This window comes from Podospora pseudopauciseta, assembly GCF_035222475.1.
Source record: "Podospora pseudopauciseta strain CBS 411.78 chromosome 5 map unlocalized CBS411.78m_5, whole genome shotgun sequence".
NCBI lineage: Eukaryota > Fungi > Ascomycota > Sordariomycetes > Sordariales > Podosporaceae > Podospora > Podospora pseudopauciseta.
Genome location: NW_026946665.1, coordinates 138,656 through 161,861, shown reverse-complemented (window position 1 = coordinate 161,861; position 23,206 = coordinate 138,656). Strand labels below are relative to the sequence as shown.

Sequence of the window (23,206 nt, the reverse complement as noted above, 5' to 3'; positions counted from 1 at the left end):
AGACTGGGTCTGGAATGACCGGAAGAGATCTTTACCCTCCTGACGAAAGAAGGCGTAGTCTCGCAGTGCGGTTGCTGAAAAGGGTAAGGAAGTTGTCAGGCTTGGGCAGGAGGATGGAGAGCGGGAAGGCAAAGCAAGGTAGGTTGAATATACTGTACCGATCTAGATCTCGCCTCAATTCCTCTGGCATAGCCACGTCGATGAGAGATTGGGCTGACTCAACCTTGTGTATGATCTTGTGGCGGAGGACTTTGATGCGGGAGGAGAGGATGCTGTATCTATAGACAACCTCGAGGGCGGTGATTTCGTCGGGCGTTTCGGCAGCCGTCCGGGATTGCTGCTGTGAGCGTGCCGCTCTCTCCAGTGTTGTGAGACGGGTGAGGGAACTGTCGACTGGTGAGAGGGGCATGGGGTTTGATCGTGATCTATGTGCTTTGGGGCTGGATGGACCCCTCTCGGGGTCTGCTTGTATTGCTGTGGGTAGTGGGCGTGATGGCATCATCATTTAGGTATGTTCCCGGCTTTAAGACTTCAGAAGGATACAACATTCCTGGCACCTTGAGATGGTCAAGAGAGAAGAAGGTGGGTTGAACGCGGGGTCATAAGCTGGACAATCATGGGGAAGGCTGGACGAGAAGAAATTAAAGGGTTACCTTTGTGTTGAAGACTGCACTTTGTGGATGCTATCAGCTTTTCCCGGCCACACACCTGCAGCTCGCGGGCGCAATATTGCAGATGTGGCGTCGTCACCAACATTGTTATCTACAGCCTTGTCGTCAAACGGTGTGATGTTCTCCCGGCTCAACGACAAGGAAACAGCCTAGGAGGGCAAAGAGGGAACCAATCAATAGGGAGACATGGCACGAGCTTCTTTGTGCAACTTTGACATTTTACAGCCAAAGGGTGACATGAGCACGCTGCCTCTCAAACAATGCAAATTCCTTTGGGGCTTCCCACGAATATATTCTGGTCCTCCTTCCCAACAGAGAACTCGTATAAACTTCATGTAACTCAACCCAGCTTTTCGGAGTCAGCTGTCCACTTGCGGCGGGTAGGTACTCAAATTGTCCGTGAACAGCGCAAATTTCCCCGGGTCAGCTAGCCTCTGACAACGGTCAAGATGATGTCACCCCCTTTGGAGCACAGTTTCCTTCCCGGGAACTCACGGGAAGCGGACAACTACATCCATCGCCTGGTATTATCGACTGAAGACCCCACTCTGGCGATTCGGTCAGTCCCCAAACGTTTGGTACTGCGCTTCTTTCTCAGCTCCGAACAAGGAGCCATGGCACTGATGCTGCGGCGGTCGTTGACCACTTCAAAATGAACACTCCCCCATCTACATGCAGTTCTGGGAAATCCACGCTGTTGAAAAAGGACAATGACAGATCCAGGATGCAGTCTTTTGCCCTCCCCGTCGACCCGGCAGACCTGCAGTTGGGTGATCCGCTACCTCCTGATGACCCGCACGTGAGTTACCTACTTATACATCATCTCTTCGTTGGGACCCTAGCCCTTTCTTGGAAGCTGACGCGGCAGGAACGTGTTTTCGTTCTTCTCATTAGGCCATCTCTGTCCACCTCCCAACCTGGAACGACAGTCTCGGATGGGTTACGAAAGACCCCTCGGTCTTGCAAGCCATGAAAACCGGTTACCCGCGCTTCTTCATGCCAAGGGTGGTTGATCAGTTGGGCCGAAGACTGGCGCGACACTTGGGTGTGGAGGACGATGGAGCGCCTATGATGTTCGCGTCCAGGACGTGGGCTGAGATGTTCAGGAGGTACATGGGTGAGGAGCTTCTTGCGGGTGGTAGAGTGTGGGGAGTTAGGTGGGATGGTGGAGCGGTTGATTCAGATGACGATGAAACGGGGACTTGTTTGTGGTTGGCGGTTGTTGTAGGGGAGCCCAAGGGTGCTGAGGTGTCTAAAGCACGGAGGTTTTGGCAACACACTGGATATGGCATCTCGAGTCGGAGGGCGGTGTTTTGGTTGGACAGGGCATCCTTTCTTAATAGGGGGTCGTTACGAGAAGGACACGAGTTAGCCAATGGGATACAACAGAACGGGTTCCATTTAGATGGAGATACCTGCGGTGGGGACTCTGTTGACCAGGCCAAGCAGGACATATCAGACCGGATTGCAGGTCTGCTATCCGATGGAGACATGGTTCTTAGGAAAGATGATGTGCTATTGTATCCAGGAGGAATGGCTGCTATTTCGGAGCTGATAGCAACCAGAACGGATTCAGGGACTTCATTGGGGAGCGGAGATAGCAAGAAGCCTAACGTGGCTGTTTTTGGGCAAGTTCCATTGCAATCCTTCTACCTACCCAAGATGTTGTGGTCGTCTAACCTGTGGCAGATTTCTCTACGTCGATACGATCAAAGTGCTGGAGCGAGTACACAACTGTCAAGTCACGGTCTACGGGTATTCCTACGCCGATACAGAGCGATTCGAGCGTCAACTACATAACGGCGAACAGTTCCACGCTGTCTTTACCGAGTTCACCGGCAACCCTCTGTTACAATCGCCCCACCTCGAACGATTAGCCTTTTTGCGAAAATCGTTTTCTTTTGTTCTGGCCGTGGACGACACCGTGGGAACGGCCGCTTGCCTGCGTATTTTGCAATATTGCGATGTGGTCTGCACCAGTCTGACAAAGATGTTCAGCGGAAAGTGTAATGTCATGGGCGGTTCACTTGGCCTCAATCCCCATTCAACGCTGTACACGAGTCTCAGAGAAGGTTTACACAACCGACAACAGCGTCAGAAGGACGTGTGGTATTGGGAAGATGTTTTGGTGATGGCCGAAAACTGTCAAAGCTTTGAGGAGAGAATTCAGGTTGCCAGTGAGAATGCTTTGGCTGTGGTTGAGTTAGTGCAAGAAAGTCCGGTGGTCAAGAAGGTTTATTATCCGTCATTGGGAGACACGAGGCGGTATGATGCTTACAAGCGGCCTGGTGCGGGATATGGCTTTTTACTAAGCGTTACATTCAAGAAAAAAGAGGAGGCTGTGGCGTTTTACAACGGGCTGAATGTTGCCAAGGGGCCAAGCCTGGGGACAAACTTTACGCTTTGCTGTGCGTATACACTACTGGCGCACTACAATGAGTTGGATAGAGCAGCTGAGTTTGGAGTAGAGGAGTGTTTGGTGCGGATCAGCGTTGGGGTTGAAGAAAGGGGTTGGCTGTTGGGAAGGGTCAAAGGGGCGTTGGAGGCTGCCAGTTTTGTTTGAGAAACATACAATCTGTTGAGGGCATCACACGAAGCTGGATTGGATCTCAGCCCGGCGTCATCAATATCAACAGTCACAATGGTGCTGCACAACTTCAAGATCTTCCAGGAACGCCATGAACCTCGTGGAAAAATATTGATGTTGCTGACAGCTGTGGTGAGATTTTAGTAGGCTCCGTGTTTAAGATGAGGCTCACCTCCGCGTGTAAGCTGCCAAGATGAGAACCCTCAGTAGGTACCTCGGAGAAGCAGATGGCTACGAGACATTCAAAAACAGCGTGAGTAATCAACCGATACCAAGATTACTATACGAACAGCTTTGGGGCACATACCGAGCATGCGGACACGGAGAGAAAAGATGCGGCCAATCTCAGTCAGGGGTAGCTTTCATCTCATGTACATGAACAGGCTGACATGGAACTATTGTCTGGCAAGTTCCACCATCGTGACATTTACCGAGGGTATAGACATTGGCGAGTACTTATAGCTACCGTCCACGCAGCCCTTTCTCTCCATGTCCATGCGTTCTTTGAGTTGATTTCACTATCCATCTGACCACTCTACCACGATGCGCCACGCAAAGCTTTTCGCGGCCCTGGCCACGGGGGCGACAGCACACCACGCGCTCTTTGCGCCGGGTATGCATTGTCGTGTAAGTCGTCCATCGATATTTGTCGTTTATCTTTCTGGCTCTCAACTTGACTGACATCCAGATTTCAGGGCGGCAACAACCCAGCAGTGGACGATCAAAACACCAACCTCGTCGTCAACCCCCTCTATAACCTCACCAAGGAGCAGTGGTGGATGCAAGCGGACCGAGGCTGTAACGTCGTGGGCCCCCCCAGCGGACAGTCCCTCGCTCTACCTGCAGGAGGTATCTTTACTGGTGAAATCGCCGAGAACCGCGCCTTCACCACTCTCTCCTACAATGGTGATCTCACGACAGACTGGACAGACGGACGGGACCACCCTGTGAACTGGACCGGCCCCAGCACAGGAGAGGGCTGTCTGGTTAACAACCCTGACGGGTTTGGTGGTCCGTTGCATACCCAGAACGAGACCAGGGCCACAGGCACTGCGCTGGCGATTTCGTACAATTCCAACTTGGCGAAGGTGAATATGGAGAATTTGGTTGTCATCTCTGTTGCCCCCAAGTAAGTTCGCCGCTCTCCTTTCGCAGCACAGTCATCTAATCAGTTTATGTGAAGCACCCCCTGGAAACGCCTGGTCAACTACCCCATCCCCGCCGACCTCCCCCCCTGCGCCCCAGGCCAATGCTACTGCGCCTGGCTCTGGGTGCCCGACGGATGCGGCGAGCCAAACATGTATATGCAAAACTTCCGCTGCCACGTTCCAGGGAGCACGTCAGTTCGTCGGTTGGGCGTTGCCCAGCCCCCGGTGTATTGTGCGAATAACCCTTCTGCTTGCGTTAAAGGTCCAAAACAGATGATCGCCTGGCATCAGCGGACTGGCAACAACGTTGTCACCCCGGGGGACGTCACACCGCCGTATAACTCCAAGATGGGCTTTTTCGCAGGAGCGCAGAACGATATCTTTGAGCCGAGGGTGGGGTGTTTTGTTGATTCTGACTCTCCTCGCGTTCTGCCGCATCAGATCAGTAGCATTACCGGTGGCATGACAACGGAGAAGTGTATTTCTGCCTGTGAGACGGCGGGATATTTCTATGCGGGAGTCGAATACAGCACCGAATGCTTTTGCGGCAACTCCCAGCCTGGGTCGGGGTTGTTGGTGGCTGATGGGCAGTGTGATATGCCTTGCGCGGGTGACGGGGGAGAAACATGTGGAGCGGGGTGGAGGATTGAGGTTTATGGGACGGGGAAGTACCCGGCTAGTTCTTACACTCCTGCTGTGTCGCCTGTTTTGACTACGTCGACGTGGCTGTATCTTTGTCCTGAGGTTCAATGGGGTGGGAGTTGCGAGAATATCAGGGTTGGGCACGCGGAGAAGTGTGTCAGTTTGGCGGGGACTGACCTTTACAAGAGAGTTAGGTCTGCTGGGCCGGATATGGGGAGGTGTGTGTTGTTTAGGTGAGTACACTTGGTTCTGCTGGTTTGAACTTGCTGTGATGCTAACGGGAGCGTTTAGGGGTGATAACTGCGAGAGAGACTCGGGGACTTACTTCCCGCTGGTATACCCAGGGGTTAATAACTTTGGGACGCAAAATGATGCTTGGGGATCAGTAAGATGCCGGCCTTGATATCTGGAGGGGGCAAAGACACTAGATAGGGGAAAAGCTGGTCGAGGGGCAAAAAAGAGGTATTATGTTTGTGTGTATTGAAGAAGGAGCGCTACTTGTAATGAACAGCCGTGACAGCGTCTAAGGGTCGACACTGTAATTCTCCAACTCTAAATCTACATCGTGCCTTTTCTGATGGGTGCTAATTTCATCAGAAACAATTGTATCTGCCCGCCCCAACGCTAGTTGATCCCTCCTCCTCCCCGCCCGTTTACTCTCAAACTCGGCAATTTGGTCTCCCTCGCTCGTGCCAAACTCTCTTCCTCCTGAGCATACTCTCTCTCGGATATCGCCTTGGGCTTCGTCCTCCCAATAATCGGCCAAGCACGCGCCACTCTTGCAACAGCAACCTTCTCCAACGATGCCGTCCCCAACAAAATGTCAATGTCTGGGAAATCGACCAGGTCAAACCAACCCTCGTGTATCTTGCTCTCTCCATGCCCGCACCAGTTGAGTAAAACCCTATGGGTTGGGGTCAGTGAGCCGTTACCTACACCCCTGATGGCAATCTGGGCGTCTTTTGGAATGGGCACAAGAGTGACGTGCTCTAGTGCATTGGCTTAGCGGAGATAGGAGACGGAAACCAAGTCGAGGTCGGATGCGCTGTCTAATTTGACTCTGGCGGGATAGTACTTGAATGCTTGTCCAGGATGTTTGGCGTGGGGCTGGTCGATTATGATTCAGATGGGCAGCATCAATGTTGTATTTCTCTTGGGAGAGCTGGACGAAGCCTCTTGTCCACACTTGTTCGACGAGTTTCAAGTGGTTGGTCTGATGAACGAGTGCAAGACTGTCTGGGTTCTTGGTGGTAAGTGCGCCGGACATCAGAGGGGCTGGATCATCGTCTAGGGATGCTTGGTATGCAGAATCGGAGTCATTCTGCCCGAGGTCTGGAATTGCTAGGGCTGATAGTTTTGCCATGGCGGCGCTGTGTGGCGTGTTGGAAACTCAAATTTCTATGTATACTTTTGGTAGAGTCTTGCCTGTATTTACCTCATTTCAACCAGCTGCTGTCGAAGCTTAATTCTGTCAAGTGGCTTATCAGAAAGTTTCACTGCTATTCCCCGGTGACTTGGCTTCCTGTTCACTTAGAGCACAAGTCTCTCAGAAGCAATACACTTCCCTTATATGCGGCCAGAGACTTGTCCAGCTCGGTCTGATTGTAATAGATTCGCAAATTCTGACCCATTGGGAATCTCTTCAGCTTGTTAGAGTTCCGTTGTAGCTTGAAAGAGTGCTCATCATAACTTGCCCTTTGGCGTCGGCAGGTCTCCAAGGCCTCCAAACATGGTCTGGAGCGTCAACGGGTCGGTCAAGAATGTGCTCGCATTCTCGTAGAACGCGCTGCAAAACAGAAAACTCGGTCTGCTGTGCCTGAAAGTAGGATTCGGCTCGCTTTACCTTTTGGGCAAAGTCGGCAAGTAAGGCGGCCATTGCGACGAATATTGTCATGAGGGTGATGATGGAGGAGACCAACAGGACTAGAGTGATGGGACTGATGAGCCAGAATTGGTCTTCTTGGGGCATGTTGGTGGAGGTGATGTATTGGTTAATCGGGCACCGCAATAAAGTCGAAAACGAAACACCATGTGGAACATGAGAAGACTTTATCTTGTTTTACCTTGCCATCATCAATCTCAAGTGTAACCAGGATGCCTATCATCCATCCATCACCACCCAATCAACGTTAGCATGAGCGGCAAGGCTTTACATAACCACAGTTCATCGAGGATAAGCATTACGGGCGAGTGCGGGAAGGATTCTGTCGATGGGGTTCTGGACTCAACTGGTCTCTTGTGTGGTCCGCGGATGGCGGGGGGCCTCTGATATGGCCCTCGAGGCGGTCCCCTTGCCCCTAACCCAACACTTCGGCCCACCACACCAGCTGAGACAACCCTCAAACCCGTATTTACACCTGCATCATCTTTTCTCAGAGGCAGGTTTCTTTGTTCTTCAAAACAAACACACCATGCACGACTTTTAACCTCCGCTCCCTCCCGGATATCCCAGGTTAGCAGCCTTTATGAGAGGGAGTGAGAATGAGGCTGCTATTCTGAAGAAGATTTGATCAAGCGAATGTCTTGGCGCTATATCGCTGCAGGCCGAGGTTGTTGAGCTAGGGCAAGAGTATCGGGATCAGTGTTTGCTTGACCACCAGGATGATCCAACGTTGCGACTTTCTGAGGATATGAAGCTTTCACGGGAGAAGAAGACTATGCAGTACCACAAGATGGTGGAGTTGTGAGAGAAGCTGAAAGGGTACAGTACGAAAAGTTTATCTTTCCCATTGCCTCGGCAGGATGCTAATCTTGAACGCCAGAAAAATTCATACTCCCAAGGTGGGTCGCTGTCACAAACGCATCAGATCACCATTGACGCGTGATAGTCCACCAAATGAACACCGTTCCCTCCCCTCAACCTTCCTAACTCTCTGCCCTCGAAGACTGGCTACGCGACTTCAGAGGCGGCAGTTCCTTCCTCCAGTCCAACGAAGCCTTCACCTGGGCAGACCCCAACCCCTCGTCATATCTCTGCCTGAGCGCACCGGTCAAAGAAACCGACCCTTTTACCGCTTTCATCACTGAGAAGATTCTCAAAACTTATCGCCACCTCCTCGGCCGTCGCATCAACACCGGCCAGGCTGTCGACACAGACACAGGCCACACTTTGTATAGTCCTTCTCGAATCAGCAAAGCAAGCAGTCTCATCACAACTGTTCTTGCGTCTACCTTGCCGGTATTGACAATCCTGGTGCTGAACGGGCTGGACAGCACAGATGCGAGAATAGGGGTGACGGCAGGGTTTACGGTGCTGCTTACGCTGGTGATTGCCGTGTTTAACGATGCGAAGAGGATAGAGGTTTTTGCGGCTACCGCTACGTATGTTGACCCTGTGTCGGGAATCCACAGGGTGAATGACTGACATGAAATGCCCAGATTTGCCGCTATCGAGGTGGTCTTTATTGGGAGTGCATTGACAGGGGTTTCTCAGGGGTAATATTCCCTAACCCCTTCTTCACCTCCCTCATCATCTCAATCCTTCTCTGCACCCACTCCCAACACCCAACCTCATCATACTTCTTCTCCTCCCCCTCCTCCAACACACTATCCAAAACCCCACACCTTTCATGCAGCCCAAACCCCCAGAAGAACGCCATGCTCAACCTCTCCCTCCCCGAGTTATTCACCACCCGATGAACCGTACTCACCCACTTCCCGTTCGTAATCCGCTGCATGTAATCCCCAAAATTCACCACCAACGTCCCCTCCACCGGCCTCGCATTCAACCACTGCCCCTCCCTATCCAACACCTGCAACCCCCCCACACTATCCTGATACAACAGCGTAAAAAGCTGAAAGTCAGTATGACTCCCAATACTAACCTTCTCCTTGCCCTCTTCTTTTGTTGCAGCAATAGGCGGATAGTAATTCACCGCCACCCCAACATCAGGAAACTCAAACCTCCCGTCCAACCCGTCCTCCTCCAACCCAAGCGCCAAAGCCATCACCCTCACCAGCTCCCTCCCCAGCTTCAAAACAGCCTGATACAACTCAATCACCGGCCCCGAAAACTCTTTTGGTGTTCTCGACCAGGGAAACCCATCGTTATCGTGGTCAATATACCTTTTCACCTCATCCGGGATGTTGTCCAAGTCCGACGGGGAATGCAACGGGTCATAGGCGGGATCGTACCGCCATGAGAACGACTCTCGAACATCGACACTCTCCCAGGGGTTGATGTGCTGTGTCTGACGGGGCCGGTAACCGACCACGCCCTTGTTTTTGAGGGAGTTGTTCGTGTTGGCGGGGAGTTTGGCCTCACGAGGGGAGCGGAACCAATCTAGAGAGGCGTTTCGGGCGGTTTGGAAGAGGGAGAGGGGGATGCCGTGGTGGGAGATGTACATGAACCCTGACGTGGTGGCTGCTTGGCGGATTTGGGAGGCGAGGTGCTGACGGGAGGGGAGGTCGTCGGAAAACAAGGGGGTGAGGTTGATGATGGGGATTTCGGAGGGGAGGGCGTCGCGGGGCGGGTGGGGTAACAGGGGCCTGGAAATGGGACCGAGGGGGGAGGCGAGGTGGAGGTATTCTGGGGGTGACATCTTGATGTGTGTTTTGAGATTGTGGCCACAATGAAATCGATGGCTGAGTTTGAGTTCGGATTGTTGAAAATTATATGTTCATTTGTTATCATGTTTCTGGGAGCTATCTCCAACCTTATCTCGACCCCTCACTCTCCATGTGCTCGAGCGGGGAATCCCGAAACAATGTTCGGCAGGTTCCACCATGCGGCGGCACTCGACCCAGGTCACTGGCGAGACAAGCACGATGGCATATCCCCTACCTCAGAGCAAACTTTTCAATAACGGGCCTTGCTATCCAGAATGCCCCGACATGAATCTTCCCAACCCCAATCCTCTCCTCCCACCACTCCCCATTCTCGCCAGTCTTGTTCTCCAACAACAAGACATTGTACACATCATTTATAGCCGGTGTTTCATACCGCCCGAGGTCCCAGCGCGGATCCCCATTCTCCCTGCCTGGCCCCCTCCCCGGCTCCGAGTCAGTAAACAACGTCCACTTTCTCCTGTCTTCAGGCCGTCCCCATTCCTCATCGAAGAAGACACTGTCCTGCATTCGCCGTGGGTTCAGGTTCCAGTAAAAGTCCCATCCACACGGCGGCGGGGCGATTTGTGGCACCATGTCTCTCGACATGGCCACCAGCCTGTACGAAGCCGACGCACGGTCGATGGACGAAAGGGGGACGTTGAGAGATAAGAACCCGGCGCGGTATCCTTGATGGTAGACAGCAAACTCCCACGGTCGGCGAGAGCCTGACCCATATTTGCCCGCATCGTTGAGGCCAATCTGCAGAAACTCGTCTTCGACAGGCATCGACTTGTGAGCGGTTGTGGACATGTCGGTGAAGCGCGCTTCGACTGAGCGAGCGGTGAAGGGAAGTGTCCCGTCCGGTAAATGTCGTGGTAGCAACGGTTTCCCCGGCAAGTTGATGGGGTATGTAAAGCGGAGGCCCGGGTAGGCGGGATGGGAGAAGTAGAGCTCGTTGCGCGAGGTGTCCTTTTCGTCCTTCCAACCGTCATCAAGGTCCTCCAGTTGATACAAGAAGGCGTGAACCCAGGAATTCAAGGATTTAGGCTGCTCTTTGGCTGCCTGAACAATTTTTGCCACACGCTCTGGGCTATCTCCGCGGGCGACAAGATACCGTACAACAGTGCCGATACTAGACGGATGTGTAAGCCAGTGGACGACGTTGAAGGGTGCCACAGCAATGGCATTGTGCCAGCCCCGGCCGCGATACTTTGTGTGCCCTTCCCATCCAGCCCAGCTCCAGGACGGGGCGGCTCCCAAATAGGTCCGGCGGGTGAGAGGCTCCTGGGGGTACCACAAGAGAGCCTGATCAAAGGCAAACTCGGGTATGCCGTACCAGAAGGTGGTGTTCACCCCCTGAGAAATGAGATCAGTGACGCCCTGGAATGCGTTGATGGCATCGCTCTGCCACGTCATTTTGCGCTTTGTGTACATGTTGACAGCCTCCCGATATGTCTTCCAGAGCGTCTCCCCTTCCATGGGAAGAGTACCACTCCGGTAAGCTGCCACGGGCATTGCTCTATAGGTTGGAGTAGGCAGCTCTTCCCGAGTAGATACCAGGGTGTCAGATTCTGTGCCCGTACCAGCTAGCTTGAAGCGCTTGTTGGGGAACTCTGTCTGGGTCGGGTCGGACCAAATGTAGAACATTAGGGGGTATATGACTTCTTCAAACTTTGGCCGATCTACAGGCACCGTTGGCTTGAGGTCCCGTGTCGACTTGGGAACTGTGTCTTCGCACGCAGTCCCATGGGGGCAGGTAAAATAGAGCTGAGAAGCCGTAAAGTACACGGCGCGTTGGGACAGGTGACGCTCCTGGAATGTCCAAGCACGAGAATTCCAGATGGCGTCTTCAATCTCGTGGTATGGCTGACGGGAGTCATGAAACACAGCGCCAACAGACAGCCCTTGGATTTGTTTAACTACCTGGGATCGTGCCCGTGGCGTGCTACCCACCCCCGGAAGTCCGCCATCAGGGCTGAAGTTGGTGGAGGCAACGATGTTGATGACGGCGTTGCCATACACAGCAGCCATTTGCGAGACAATAATTGCCTTTTCAGCATCGTCGTCTTGCACAATGCAGAGAGCGTCAATCCACAGGTAACGCAGTCCAATATCTCTGGTAACCTTGATGGCGTCCAGATAGGTCTGGCTGATGACGATTGATCCATTGCTGAAGATTCCTGGGCTTTCGAGGGTTGCCTTTGTTTCCAGTGTCAAATGGACGAGACTTGCTACATTCTTCCCCCAGACATAGGAAAGGCAAGCATAGCGACACGGCGTGGGCACTGTCACGAGACAGCCTTCATCAACGTCGATGACTCTCAGCGTCTCCATTTCGGGCGAGAATGCGTGAATGGACTTGTGGAGCTTGGGATGGCTGCCTTCGCAAGTGCGGATCCAGTTGCACAGCCGTGTGATATCTGCGGCGTCCTTGCGTACTGGAAGCCCTTGAAGTGCAAAGGGCTCACCCTCGGATGTCATCCTCTGCATAATTACTTTCGTCGCCAAGTGGCTGAAGCCAACCTCCAATCGCAGGGCGCAATCTGGCCCATCATCAAGAATGTCGATTGATATCTTGCCCGCCTTTGTCTGCCTCGCCTTTGCGAGTTCTTCAGCCGTGCATTGTTGCTCAATGGCTTCTCGCACCAGGTTACAAAATGAACACGTAGATTTCTCGTTGAGAACTCTCGACAGTCCATACAACTCGATGCAAGCAGTGGATGGATCGTTGTTCCCCTGAGGCTTCAGATCGCGATGCGTAAATAGGACGGTGAAGTCGACGTGTCGGCACATGTCGCAGAGGTACTGCGGGTCGGTTGCCTCCAGCACGGTTGGTGAATGAATGAACCAATCTTCGTCTTTGCGGTCTTTTGATGTCTCTTTCGAGTACAGCAGCCACTGTTCGTCGAAATAGTGATGCTTGTACAGGTTGTGTAGCGCCACTTCTTCCTTAAAGTTGGCCTCATAGTTGTCTCGAGTCATCACGTTGTCCTCTTCCTCGGCTCTCGCTTCATCTTCGGTTTGCATCCACACATCAATCAACTCCCGGTTTTCATCCGACATGGGGTTTTCTTTGCATTCGTTGTCGTCATCTGGTTGATCCCTCTGCTTCTCCTGCGCTTCTCGCTCAAGACTACGTTCCTCAACCTGGGCTTCGTGGGAAGGTCCAAGTCCAAGATTGGGGCGCTTGAATTCCTCGCTTTCCACTGTTTCGTGTTGTGTGCTTAGATCTGGCTGGGATACGGATACCGGGGTCTCTTTTGGCTTGTTGTCTTCTGTGTCCGGCGTCTTTTGGGGGCTCGCATCATTGTTGGCGCTGGGTCCGAGCTTCGACGGCTCCAACTTGAGGCGTCGCCGGTCTTTGGGTTGGTCCATTTTCTTACTCCAAAGTCCCGACTCAAGTGTCTTGATGTTGCAGGAGACTCGATGGTGCCGGTTGAGGGCTTATTTCCGTGGTGTGGTTTTGTAGCTGAACATCTCTCCAGCGGCGTTGCTAGGCACCACGAATGTGTCGTGTGGATCCCACCAAACATCGCCGGGGTTGGGCAGCAATTAGGCGCTTCAGGATGCTAGTCCGAGGGCGCAGCACAAATGCGAACAGGGGAAGCCTCACATCGCTACAGCATAGCTGATCCTACTCTCTGGTTGCCTTGATCAAGGACCAGCACTTTTTCATACCAGTCCCCATGGACTCTGATTCAATCTCGTCGCTGGAAGCCCATCGATAGTTTGATCCCAGGGGCAGTGTTCGGAGGCTTCTGTCTGAATCGTCCAGTTGAAACAGATGAACGTGCATGGCGAGCCTCAGATGTGAAAATAACCAAGGGACAGTGCCTAGTTCTCCACGGTATCCGTCTGTTGATTCGACCAGACCAGACGCGTAGTCCAATGCCTGCTTTTTCCGGCTTTTGGTAGTGCTGTCATTGGAGGCGGGCAAAATGTAGCTGGGAAACTCCCACAATCCAGCTAACAGCCCCTTGTCTGGCCGGCGACTGATGAGGTACTGGCCGTCCGATACGCGACGAATGGCGCAAACAAGAGCTTCTTCCTCTCTGACCTGCTTCTTCGGTTTCTTCAGGGGAAACCTCTGGGCATGGGAGATGATGATATTAATCTCTTGGGACGAGGGCGTTCTGCTAGCAACATCCTTTTCCTTCATGGAACTTGCTTGGAACGCCTCGAAGAACTTGGAGGTTTGCTGCCTACCCTTCTTTTCCGTAGCCTGCGAGCTCGCTTCCATGGCATCTTCCTCCACAAGTTCGCAAAGCACACAAGCAATGCCATCCTCAATATCGGGAACCGCCTGCTTGAGGCCTCGGGCCAGAGCCAAACCCTCGGCGTAAGCCATACAACTTTCCGTCACCGGGCATTTTCCACATTGAGGCTTTGGTGTACAGATCGTGCTCCCCAGCTCCATCAACGCCTGTCCCCATAGCCCTGGCTTCTCGCCCTCTTCCCCATCAGCCTCAGCAACAACCTTCACCAACCTATCCGCCGCCTTCCAAAGCACGTCTACCACCCTCTTGTCCCCTTTCACATCCCCCATCAGTCCCATCTGCCTCGACAACACCCTCATAACATTCCCATCGACCATCGGTTCCGCCTCGCCAAACACAATAGCTGATATCGCCCCAGCAGTATACCTCCCCACTCCGGGAACATGCTTCATAAGCCCCTCCACAGTATCCGGCAGCAGCCCCTGCATCTCGGCGACAACCTTTTGTGCCCCGGCGTGTATCCTCCTCGCCCGAGAGTAATACCCCAGCCCAGTCCACATATTGACCACCTGTGCCTCTGTTGCCTGTGCTAGGTCTTCGATCGTGGGCCACTTTGTCATCCACTTGTTCCAGTATGCTATTACCGTCGCAACGCGGGTTTGTTGGAGCATAATCTCGGAGATCCAGACTTCGTAGGCTCGACGGGAAAGGTCGGCGCGGGAGGGGTTCGTGAGGAAGGGTTTGCGCCACGGCATGAGGCGGGTCGTTTGTTCTTTTTGAAACCACTTCAGGAGGGAGGCTTGGACGGATGGCGAGGATAGGAGGAGGGGTTGGTGATAGGAGGGCCGGTGGGGGCGGAGAGGAAGGGCGCGGCCATCGTGGGGTGCTGAAGTAAAGATAGACTGGACGAGAGAAAGGGAGTTGGATTTGGAGTATTTTGTCTGTGATCTTGTCGTGTTTGGGGTATGTTTTGTCACCTTGCGGCGCTTTGCCGGTCGAGGTTCAGGATCTGGGTCGGATGCAGAGGATGCGGAATCCGGCGATGAGGGTTGAGAAGCTGACATCAGCCCAGCGGCGTCGTCTGAATCACCATTGTGTGGCCCGTACCGGTTTGGCGGTTTTGGCTCTTGTGCTGCAATGCGAGCGCTTTTCCGGCGTGCCATCTTTAGCGGGCACTTTGCTTTGTCCGGTCGCTGGTGGTCGTTCTTGCACAAAGACCGTGTCTTAAGGTGTGGCCCAAAACCCAAAACGAGGTGGAACGCGACGCGCTGTCACGTGAGGGTCCAGCCAGCCAGATGGCAAAAGGCATCCAGCTCAACAAAACCGAGGGCTAGACTAGTCGGTTCTCCAATGACGACACTCATTGCGAATATACCTATCTACCTTATTACCCACGAAGAAAACACAGGACTCACCGAGGACAGCTTTCCAAGTCGTATTTCTTAAGCCCACTCATGCGTCTTTTGCCCTCCTCGTCCACATTTAAACAAAAAAAATGTTGTGCGACCCTACCACGGCATCATGGGCGACGAGGGCTACTGATCAGGAGCCTTGCTCTCCCTTCAGAACCACGATGTCCAATTGGAACCGCTATGTCCAATTGGCTCTATCAGCCATCAGACCGTGTCCGGTGCGGGGTTTCAGGACGCTGATTTTCTCCCAACCCAACCCATCTCCCTGATTGCACGGTAGGCCAACCTTCATACCTTCGACTCTCCGTCTCGAGACACAATGGAGGCAATCGCTGCAGTTGGATTTGCTTCCTCTATTATGACCTTCGTCGACTTTTCATACAGCCTCGTTTCTGGTGCGCTCAAAGTGCTGCGAACAGGTACTGTGCCCGGTGTCTCTGACGTACAGTCCTTGATACATGAGCTGCAGCAAACAACGAACAGTGTGCAGTAAACACCCCTTTCCAGCTTCCTCTAATCACCATGTCGATGCTCTGCAAGGCTTGGCAACCAAATCCAAGGCGCGCCTGAACGAAGTCCAGGGCATCTTGCAAAGTCTTGTTCCCTGAGATGCCACCTCCAAATTCAAAGCTCTCCGAATATCGTTACGCTCCAAGAGGAAAGAAGGCGAAATTTACAAATTGCTTGGTCTTCTGGAACAATACCGATCTGATGGGTTTACGTATCTTCTTCTCATCCTCAGGTATGTGCTTCCTGTTGCGAGATCTGGATCAATGCTCATTATCAACGAACATAAAGTGAACTGTCTCTTCTGGTATCCACCCGGATTAGCAAACTTGACGCTTTCTGTCACCACACAGTTCTCCAGTGTTCCTGATCGACTACCTGATCTCAAAAAGACATTGCATGAGATGAAGGCCAATATCAGTTGTGATAAGCAAACCCTTTCAATCTACATACTGCGCAGGGTAGAAGAGAAGGTACAGAGTCTGCTCAAGTCATCTTCTCCGCCCACCGCTGAAGCCAGGGTATTGCGGCAGCTTTACTTCTCTTCTATGTTCTCACAGGAAGATGCTATTCGTGATCCTCAGTACGGAACTTTCGAATGGATCCTGGAAGCGGATGACCATGACGGGCAATACACAATTAGCAACAGCAGCAACGGGAATGAAGGGGCCGATGGCGAGGACGTCGCTGAAGACCACGTTGGCTGGGAGGATGTTGATGACGAAGGACGTCGACGAGGAAAACTCTGATGAGGATGACTGCTATCAAAATGAGTAATATGAGCAGAAAACAGAAGCAAGGTCTACGCTTTTACGGTGGCTCTCATCCGGACATGGCCTCCTGCACATTTCTGGCAAAGCCGGCTCTGGAAAGTCAACACTCATGAAACTTTTCGCTGGCCATTCTACCACTCGCCGAGAGCTAGAAAGGTGGTCCGGAGAGGGGTCCCTCGTTGTCTCACACTTCTTTGCTTGGAGAGCTGGAGATGCTATGCAACAGTCGCTGCACGGTCTCTATCGGTCCATCTTGTTCTCAGTCCTTGCAAACTGTCCAAGTTTGATTCGAGATGTCTTTCCGACAGCGTGCCAAGTTTTTGGCACTACCACCGTTGAATCACACATCGACGAGCCCTACTTTCGATTCCCCGCCAAGTTGCAAGAAGGGTTTCAGAATCTCATCGAGGTGTCTGTTCCACGCAACACCTGCTTTTACTTCATGATCGACGGCTTGGATGAGTTCAAACACGACCCTGCTCACCGCCACAGCCATCAAGACCTCGCGTCGCGCAGCTTCGGTCATGGTCTCTACATGCCAATATCAAGATGCTTGTCAGTTCTCGCCCCGAAATGGTTTTCCTCCACTTGGTCCTTGCGAACTTCGGGTCAACCTCCATGAGCTCACTCGGTGGGACATTTTGAGTGTTGTGCAAAATACGTTTAAGCGGCATTCGTCGTTCGATGCGACAAGCTCCTTCTACAAGGCTCTTACGGACCATGTGGTATGCCGAGCTGAAGGAGTCTTTTTTCAGGCATACCTCATAACTCTCCAACTACGAGATACAACAGCCACCGGTGAGAGTTTTCAAGCGCTGGAAGGATTGTTGCTGAAAACACCATCAGATTTGAACAGCTTGTACGACAGCTTGCGAAAGTCGATTGATGATGTACACCGAGACACAGTATTGAAAATGCTCCTCATCGTTCCGTCAATAGGCGACGGCAATGGTGCTGTATTATGCCATTGGCACATAGGACCTAGCCGGGGACATTGATGATGGGTTTTTGAAGATGATGGAGGTCCTGGTTGAATGCGGTCAATCAGCCCTCGGCCATTTCGTTATCTACGGACCGCAGAACACAAACGGGGATGTTACTGAAGGCACCCATTTTGTCCCTTTCAAGGATCTGTTGCTAGCCGCGAGCAAGCGGGCCAAGGTGACACTTCCTTCTGAGCTTTTTTTGGCTCTGGAGATCAGCGCAATCGACCCGGAGGGCCTACACCACGACTGTGGGACTAATACCCGTGCTGCAGTTTTAGGGACACATCTTCCGTTCACCCCCGAGATGATGAAAGGCCTCCAGCATGGACTCATGGGCGATGAGGAAGGCACGTGCTCCACCACCAGGGCTTCGACCTGCACTCAGTGGCTGTAGGCGAAAAGACATACCATTGGGAAGATATGAAACATGCCAGGATATGCGAAACCATGTAATATCGGGTTGTTCACATCAAATGTATCGAGCTTGAGGCCAATACACGAGAAAACAAGGTTCATAATCGTCACAACTCAAATTGCACGTCAGATAAATACATCGTATAATCGTATATACACATATCTTCATTCCCTTTCCCTCCCTCTCCTCCCCGACATCCCCAATGTCATCCACTCAACAACCCCCCGGGCTCAAACCTGAGCAAGCACATACTTGATACCTTCCCACTGCTCAATACTGCTAGGCAAAATCTGCGTAGCAGGCAAAACAAAGCCACCACCGCTGCTGCCCGCAGGCCTCAACTCGATAGTCCAAGCATAAGTAGCACCACCAACAGCAGTCATGTAATCCGGCGCGCTGCCAGTAGTCTTGTACAGCGTCGAGCAGCTGGGGCCGGTGGTGAAGGTAGTGCCGTAGCTCTGTCTGATCCGAGTAGCCATGCCAGAGGCGAGACTGCTCTGGGCGGCGTGGTTGGACGCGCGGGCGGAGCAGTCGTACCCATAAGGCAGGAGGATGTACTGGCCGTATGAGTGCCAGTCGATGTAGAGGCGGATGCCGCGGCTGTTCTTGAGGGTGGTGGTGAAGGCGGTCAGGGCCCTGATCTCGGGGGTGTCGCCGGCGGCGAGGCCCTTGTAGGTCTCGGAGCAGGGCGAGGTGGAGGCGCCGCCGGTGACGGACCACTGGTAGTTCCAGTTGCGGTTCTGGTCGGTGCCGACGCAGGACTGGCCGGAGCGGGTTTGGCGGTTCTTGCGCCAGAGGCGGTCGTTGGTTTGGGTGTAGACGAATCCTGGGGCGTTTGTTAATCATTTGTGAAGACAAAAGGTGGGTTGGGGGCGGACACACCGTCGGGGTTGACAACGGGGAGGATGTAAAAGTCAAACTTGTCACGGATGGCACGGACGGCGGCGTCGGTGGCGTACTGGGTGAGGAGGTGGTAGGTGATGTACTCGACGACCTTGGCGCTGATCCACTCACGGGCGTGGACGGTGCCGTGGAAGTAGATGGCGGGCTTGGAGCCCTTGCCGCCGGAGCCCCAGATGTGGATGCCAAAGATGTCACGGCCCTGGAACGATTTGCCGATGGTGAAGATCTCGGAAGCGTTGGGGAACGACGCCTGCAGGTCGTTGAAAAAGGTGATGTGGTCGGCGTACGCGTGGTACGAGTTGAACCAGGTCAAGCTGGGGACAGCCTGGGCACCGACGCCTTTTTGTTTGTTAGAAACCGGAAGCCTTTCAGGAAAGAGACAAGTAGAAGAGCAAAACATACTGGTGTAGGGGGCAAAGGTACCCTCCTCGGCGATATCAGCACCGAGATCCTCGTGCATGAGCTGGGTCTCGAGACCGAGGGCCTCAAAGGCAGCGACCTCCTCGGCAGGGATGGCAATGTCGAGGTGCTCATCGTTGTCGAGGTTGAAGGGGATGGCGGCAAACTTGGTGAGCTTTGCCTTGATGGCGGCCGGGTTATGATGGGTGGCAATGCTGTAGGCCTTGTACCCATCATAGTTCATTTTGCGCTCGAGCTTGGGAGCGGCGGCGGCCGAGACCAGAGGGGCGGCACCAGCCAAAAGGCTGATGGCGGTTGACAGCTTCATCCTTGCTTAATTGTCTGGGGGGAGGACGATGAAGAGGATGAGGAACCAAAACAGACTGACGACGGGAGGATCGACACTCTTTTATATTGAGATTCTCGCCGTCTTCCTCTCATCATACCTGCCCCCCTCCCTCTGAAGATAGCATCGACCGGGTACCAGCCACTGTGGTGATCTTCACATGCACAATGAGTTATCACGACATTGTCTTTCTGCCCTCCCAAGAACTGCAGGACCAAGGTCCAAGAATAAGGGCACGGACAGATGGTACAGATCTGGGAGGTGGTTTCCAACCGTCCATCATGACACTGCTGATCGAATGAAACGTCGTCAAGCTCCCCTCCCCAGTATCCGGGTTGGGGTCAAGCTGTCGATGTGGTGGTGAGCTGAGGGGGAGCTTCATGCATTCTGTCTGTGTGACTGTCGTGTGTCTACCATCCCGTGCCGTGGGGTGAGTGAGGGGAGGTCGGGGAGGGTGACATGGATGGCTGCCAAGCGCCTCTCCAACTGCCGAACCGGGCTATCCGCGCGCATCGGCAACGCTCTGGGCGCTGGTCTGCTTGTCAAAGGACCTTCCCGATCCAGAGTGCTCCCGACAAGACGATTGGCATTGCGTGCGCTGAAATCGAAGTGTAATGTCCCTTCCTGGTCGTTTGGGCGCTCGATAGTCTCTTTTGTTTGCCAGAGACCCTCCTGCAAGGTCCCAGGGATATAGTATTGCGTGCATTTTCTCCATGCTTGCGAAATGGGTGTGGTGGACTGCAGTGGTTGGTGTTCTAGAATCTTTCCATTGTCTTTTCTCCTCACACAACTGACAGGCAACACCCCACGTTACATTCGATCGTGGCACTGCATAGCGATAGTAGGCCTCCAAAGAAGGTAGGTAGCTAAGCAATGGCATGCCTGCCTAGCTAGAGGTCGGAGCGCAATGCTCTATCTTGAAGTCATAGCTGAGGTGTTTGTTGAGTCAGTATCTGAGGTACCTAGGTATGATGAGTCTGTGAGCGGCTAGCTATCACTCAATCCTTACTGATATGGTCCGAGGACCTGGCCCTTCTTCTCCCATACCTCGACTGCATCCTCCCACCTGACCACTGTCGCTCCCCTTGCCCGCACACGGGCCTCTACCTGTGCCTCAATCTCTTCTGGTCTGGCCTCGGGTTCGGGATACGTCGAGTGTGCCCCTGAAAGCAGTGTGATGGCAAAGCCAGCATCGATGGCGCCATGGCAGGTGGCCTCGACGCAGCATTCGCTCTGGATGCCGAAGATGACCAACTCTTCCACGCCGTGCTCTCTGAGTATCTGCTCAAGCACCGGGTTGGAAAAAGAAGTGCCTACGTCACAAGCAAGAACTTAGCGCTGGCTCAAGGACAGCGGAATTCAAGAGACGTACGGACTGATTTTGCGACAACAAAGTCCTCTCCATTCTCCAAACCTTGTCGTGGCTTGAAGACCAAACCCCAAGGGTCTGTTCCAAAGACCAACAGCCCCTCTTCTGGCGACTCTTGGTGCTGCACAAATACGGTGATGAAGCCCGGAGGAAGACTATGTTCCCGTACTCGGGTGTCTCGAATCTGCCGAGCTACTTGAAGAATGCTGGTTCCCGCCTCACAAACCCGGGCCGCATGAGGTATTTTGGTGCATGGATTTGTCGCCAGGGAGTTTTGGATGTCAACGACTAGAATGGCTGTTTTGGAAGGCATGATGGAAGTGAAGGTTGGTTTCTTGAAAAGAAGTCCAGAATGTGGTCGATATGAGTCAACAGGCCTTGATGAGATTGGCCGAGCCGGAAGAACAGTCGCCCCGCCTTATTAGCTCATAGAGAGTCTACACAAGGACTTGCTTGAACATTGAATCGGGTGGCAGAAGGCAGGCAGTGGCTTTGCCCACTGTAAAAGGAACAGGTAAGTACGAGCTTATACTCCCGCTGCTAACTGGATTGTGGAAGAAATCAACGACAGCAAAGAGCTGCAGGAGCAACGGAGCGACCTGCGGGTGGCCCACACAAACGCACTCTGTGCTGAGTGTGCTCTCTTCCACCTTTCTTCCCACTACCAAGTCAAATATCCATTGCTAGTTGGCATTTGCATCATTTTCAGTTTGACCGCGATATCCGTACTCAGCAGACAATTGCAACCATCAAGACCAAAATGGTCGTCGAGACCACCCCGACCATATTGCACCGGTTTAGGTCGCTTCCAGTTGAACTTCAAGATAAGATATGGGATGAGTTTCTACTTGACTTGGAATCAAACTCTCGTTTGGTCGAGGTCAATCTTGTGGACAAGAAATTTCCAAACCGCCAGAGGCCCCGTTTCCATCCCGATCATCCCTTCTTTCGATGGACCAGTCGACAAGGCCTGGGAGAATTGTTGTCCAGGATGCCGGACTGGTTAGGAAACAGCTACGAACCCAAAATCGATTGGAACGTCAGCTCTCCCAAGCCTCTTTTTCATGTGTGTAGGGGAGCCCACGAACGAGCGATGAAGTTGTACTATCGACTGTCCTTTCGACACGATCTTGTGGGCAGGCGACTGGAAGCAGTCGCCTACTTCAACCCCGAAACAGATGTGTTGAGCCAGAACTACGAGATGGTGGGCCAAGTACACGCTGAGCTGGACTAGAGGTTACCGGTGTTCGAATGGATCCGTCGTCCTGTCATTCAAGGAGATGACACGATTTATTGAGCCAGCACACTTTCTTGCAGTTTTGACAGTGTATTTTCACAAGAGGAAGAAGAGGTCCCAAAATCGTCCCGTCTGCCTGGTGGATGCGTCCTCCCTCCGCGGTTGATTCAACATCTTCACATCCACCTCCACCGCTTCACGGAACTGGGGAAGCCAGGAGGAGGAGAAGAGGATTTATACTCATTGACTGGGAGGTATAGGGATCCGCCCACCTTCGGCCGCCATCTTTCCGATCGCCTGCTCCCATCGTCCAACACTAACCTGAAGACGATCACGATCTCGCTCACTCTTGGGGACATTGATGTCCAATCCGAGTACCCGAACGACTGCGAACCCGAAGTGAAGTGGGGGCAGACTTTGAGTCCAAAAGTCTGGGGTACCCGACAAGGACTCTATAGGCCCTTTGCCTATCGTCTATTTGTCGGCGAGTACTTGGCGAAGCAAAAGAACTGTGTGGTCTGTGATGACTGGCAAGATTCTAATCCCGCTGACTTGAAGATTACCAACGCGCTTTGGGCCAACGGCAAGAAGGACGGTGCAGTGTTGGGAGGGGCCATAGACCCACAGGACATGTTTATGCTGTTGGGTAATCGACGTTGACACTGATGTTAGCTGGCTCGATGGCTGTGGGCGCTGGGTAGTCAATGCGCCATCCCTGGATGGACAGGCTGCGGCTTCGATTAACAGAGAGCAGGAGTTCTTGGAGTTCTTTATGGGAGGTAATCAAGAAGTGTGGACTCTACACACGCTCATGGGGGCAACCTTCTCGGCGCGAATACACGGGTACTGTGACCCGGACTTTGGAATGGGCAAGGCTACAGTATTTAGCCAAGGGCAGCTGGATTAGGTTGAACGTGGATGGAGGGTAGATGGGCTGGTGGATACTGTGGAGAGTCTCCTGTGGCTCGAAGCTTGGTAGTGTTTGCCAGGTGTAGTGTAAGCTAGGTACTCGCGCCCTGAGCAGAAGGAGAAGGAGAATGAAAAAA

At 53.1% G+C, this 23,206-nt stretch overlaps 9 protein-coding genes across 9 annotated transcripts; 4 read left to right on the top strand and 5 right to left on the bottom strand.

Moving 5' to 3' along the window:
• Positions 1 to 1,264: 1,264 nt before the first annotated feature.
• On the top strand, positions 1,265 to 2,471 carry QC763_507270 (uncharacterized protein; the record flags this gene model as incomplete). Its single annotated transcript, XM_062913327.1, has 2 exons — positions 1,265 to 1,470; positions 1,566 to 2,471. Exons 1-2 carry the CDS (start codon positions 1,324 to 1,326, stop codon positions 2,469 to 2,471), a joined length of 1,053 nt encoding a protein of 350 aa, XP_062764635.1. The 5' UTR covers positions 1,265 to 1,323.
• A 1,330-nt stretch (positions 2,472 to 3,801) lies between these two features.
• On the top strand, positions 3,802 to 5,656 carry QC763_507280 (uncharacterized protein; the record flags this gene model as incomplete). Its single annotated transcript, XM_062913328.1, has 3 exons — positions 3,802 to 3,885; positions 3,954 to 4,387; positions 4,442 to 5,656. The coding sequence occupies 3 exons, from the start codon at positions 3,802 to 3,804 to the stop codon at positions 5,283 to 5,285; spliced, it is 1,362 nt and encodes a 453-aa protein (XP_062764634.1). The 3' UTR covers positions 5,286 to 5,656.
• A 2,022-nt stretch (positions 5,657 to 7,678) lies between these two features.
• On the top strand, positions 7,679 to 8,412 carry QC763_0073080 (uncharacterized protein; the record flags this gene model as incomplete). Its single annotated transcript, XM_062906010.1, has 3 exons — positions 7,679 to 7,723; positions 7,811 to 7,829; positions 7,934 to 8,412. The coding sequence occupies 3 exons, from the start codon at positions 7,679 to 7,681 to the stop codon at positions 8,410 to 8,412; spliced, it is 543 nt and encodes a 180-aa protein (XP_062764633.1).
• Positions 8,413 to 8,449: 37 nt separating this feature from the next.
• Positions 8,450 to 9,394, bottom strand: QC763_0073070 (uncharacterized protein; the record flags this gene model as incomplete). The annotated part of the gene is made up of 1 exon (XM_062906009.1): positions 8,450 to 9,394. One exon carries the CDS (start codon positions 9,392 to 9,394, stop codon positions 8,450 to 8,452), a length of 945 nt encoding a protein of 314 aa, XP_062764632.1.
• A 433-nt stretch (positions 9,395 to 9,827) lies between these two features.
• On the bottom strand, positions 9,828 to 12,971 carry QC763_507300 (uncharacterized protein; the record flags this gene model as incomplete). Its single annotated transcript, XM_062913329.1, has 1 exon — positions 9,828 to 12,971. One exon carries the CDS (start codon positions 12,969 to 12,971, stop codon positions 9,828 to 9,830), a length of 3,144 nt encoding a protein of 1,047 aa, XP_062764631.1.
• Positions 12,972 to 13,230: 259 nt separating this feature from the next.
• On the bottom strand, positions 13,231 to 14,976 carry QC763_507310 (uncharacterized protein; the record flags this gene model as incomplete). Its single annotated transcript, XM_062913330.1, has 1 exon — positions 13,231 to 14,976. One exon carries the CDS (start codon positions 14,974 to 14,976, stop codon positions 13,231 to 13,233), a length of 1,746 nt encoding a protein of 581 aa, XP_062764630.1.
• A 2,543-nt stretch (positions 14,977 to 17,519) lies between these two features.
• On the top strand, positions 17,520 to 17,885 carry QC763_0073040 (uncharacterized protein; the record flags this gene model as incomplete). Its single annotated transcript, XM_062906008.1, has 1 exon — positions 17,520 to 17,885. The coding sequence occupies one exon, from the start codon at positions 17,520 to 17,522 to the stop codon at positions 17,883 to 17,885; it is 366 nt and encodes a 121-aa protein (XP_062764629.1).
• A 146-nt stretch (positions 17,886 to 18,031) lies between these two features.
• On the bottom strand, positions 18,032 to 19,536 carry QC763_507330 (uncharacterized protein; the record flags this gene model as incomplete). The annotated part of the gene is made up of 3 exons (XM_062913331.1): positions 18,032 to 18,732; positions 18,789 to 19,148; positions 19,212 to 19,536. 3 exons carry the CDS (start codon positions 19,534 to 19,536, stop codon positions 18,137 to 18,139), a joined length of 1,281 nt encoding a protein of 426 aa, XP_062764628.1. The 3' UTR covers positions 18,032 to 18,136.
• A 1,023-nt stretch (positions 19,537 to 20,559) lies between these two features.
• QC763_507340 (uncharacterized protein) lies at positions 20,560 to 21,249 on the bottom strand (the record flags this gene model as incomplete). Its single annotated transcript, XM_062913332.1, has 2 exons — positions 20,927 to 21,249; positions 20,560 to 20,867 (listed from the first exon to the last, which is right to left on the bottom strand). The coding sequence occupies exons 1-2, from the start codon at positions 21,234 to 21,236 to the stop codon at positions 20,560 to 20,562; spliced, it is 618 nt and encodes a 205-aa protein (XP_062764627.1). The 5' UTR covers positions 21,237 to 21,249.
• Positions 21,250 to 23,206: the final 1,957 nt, after the last annotated feature.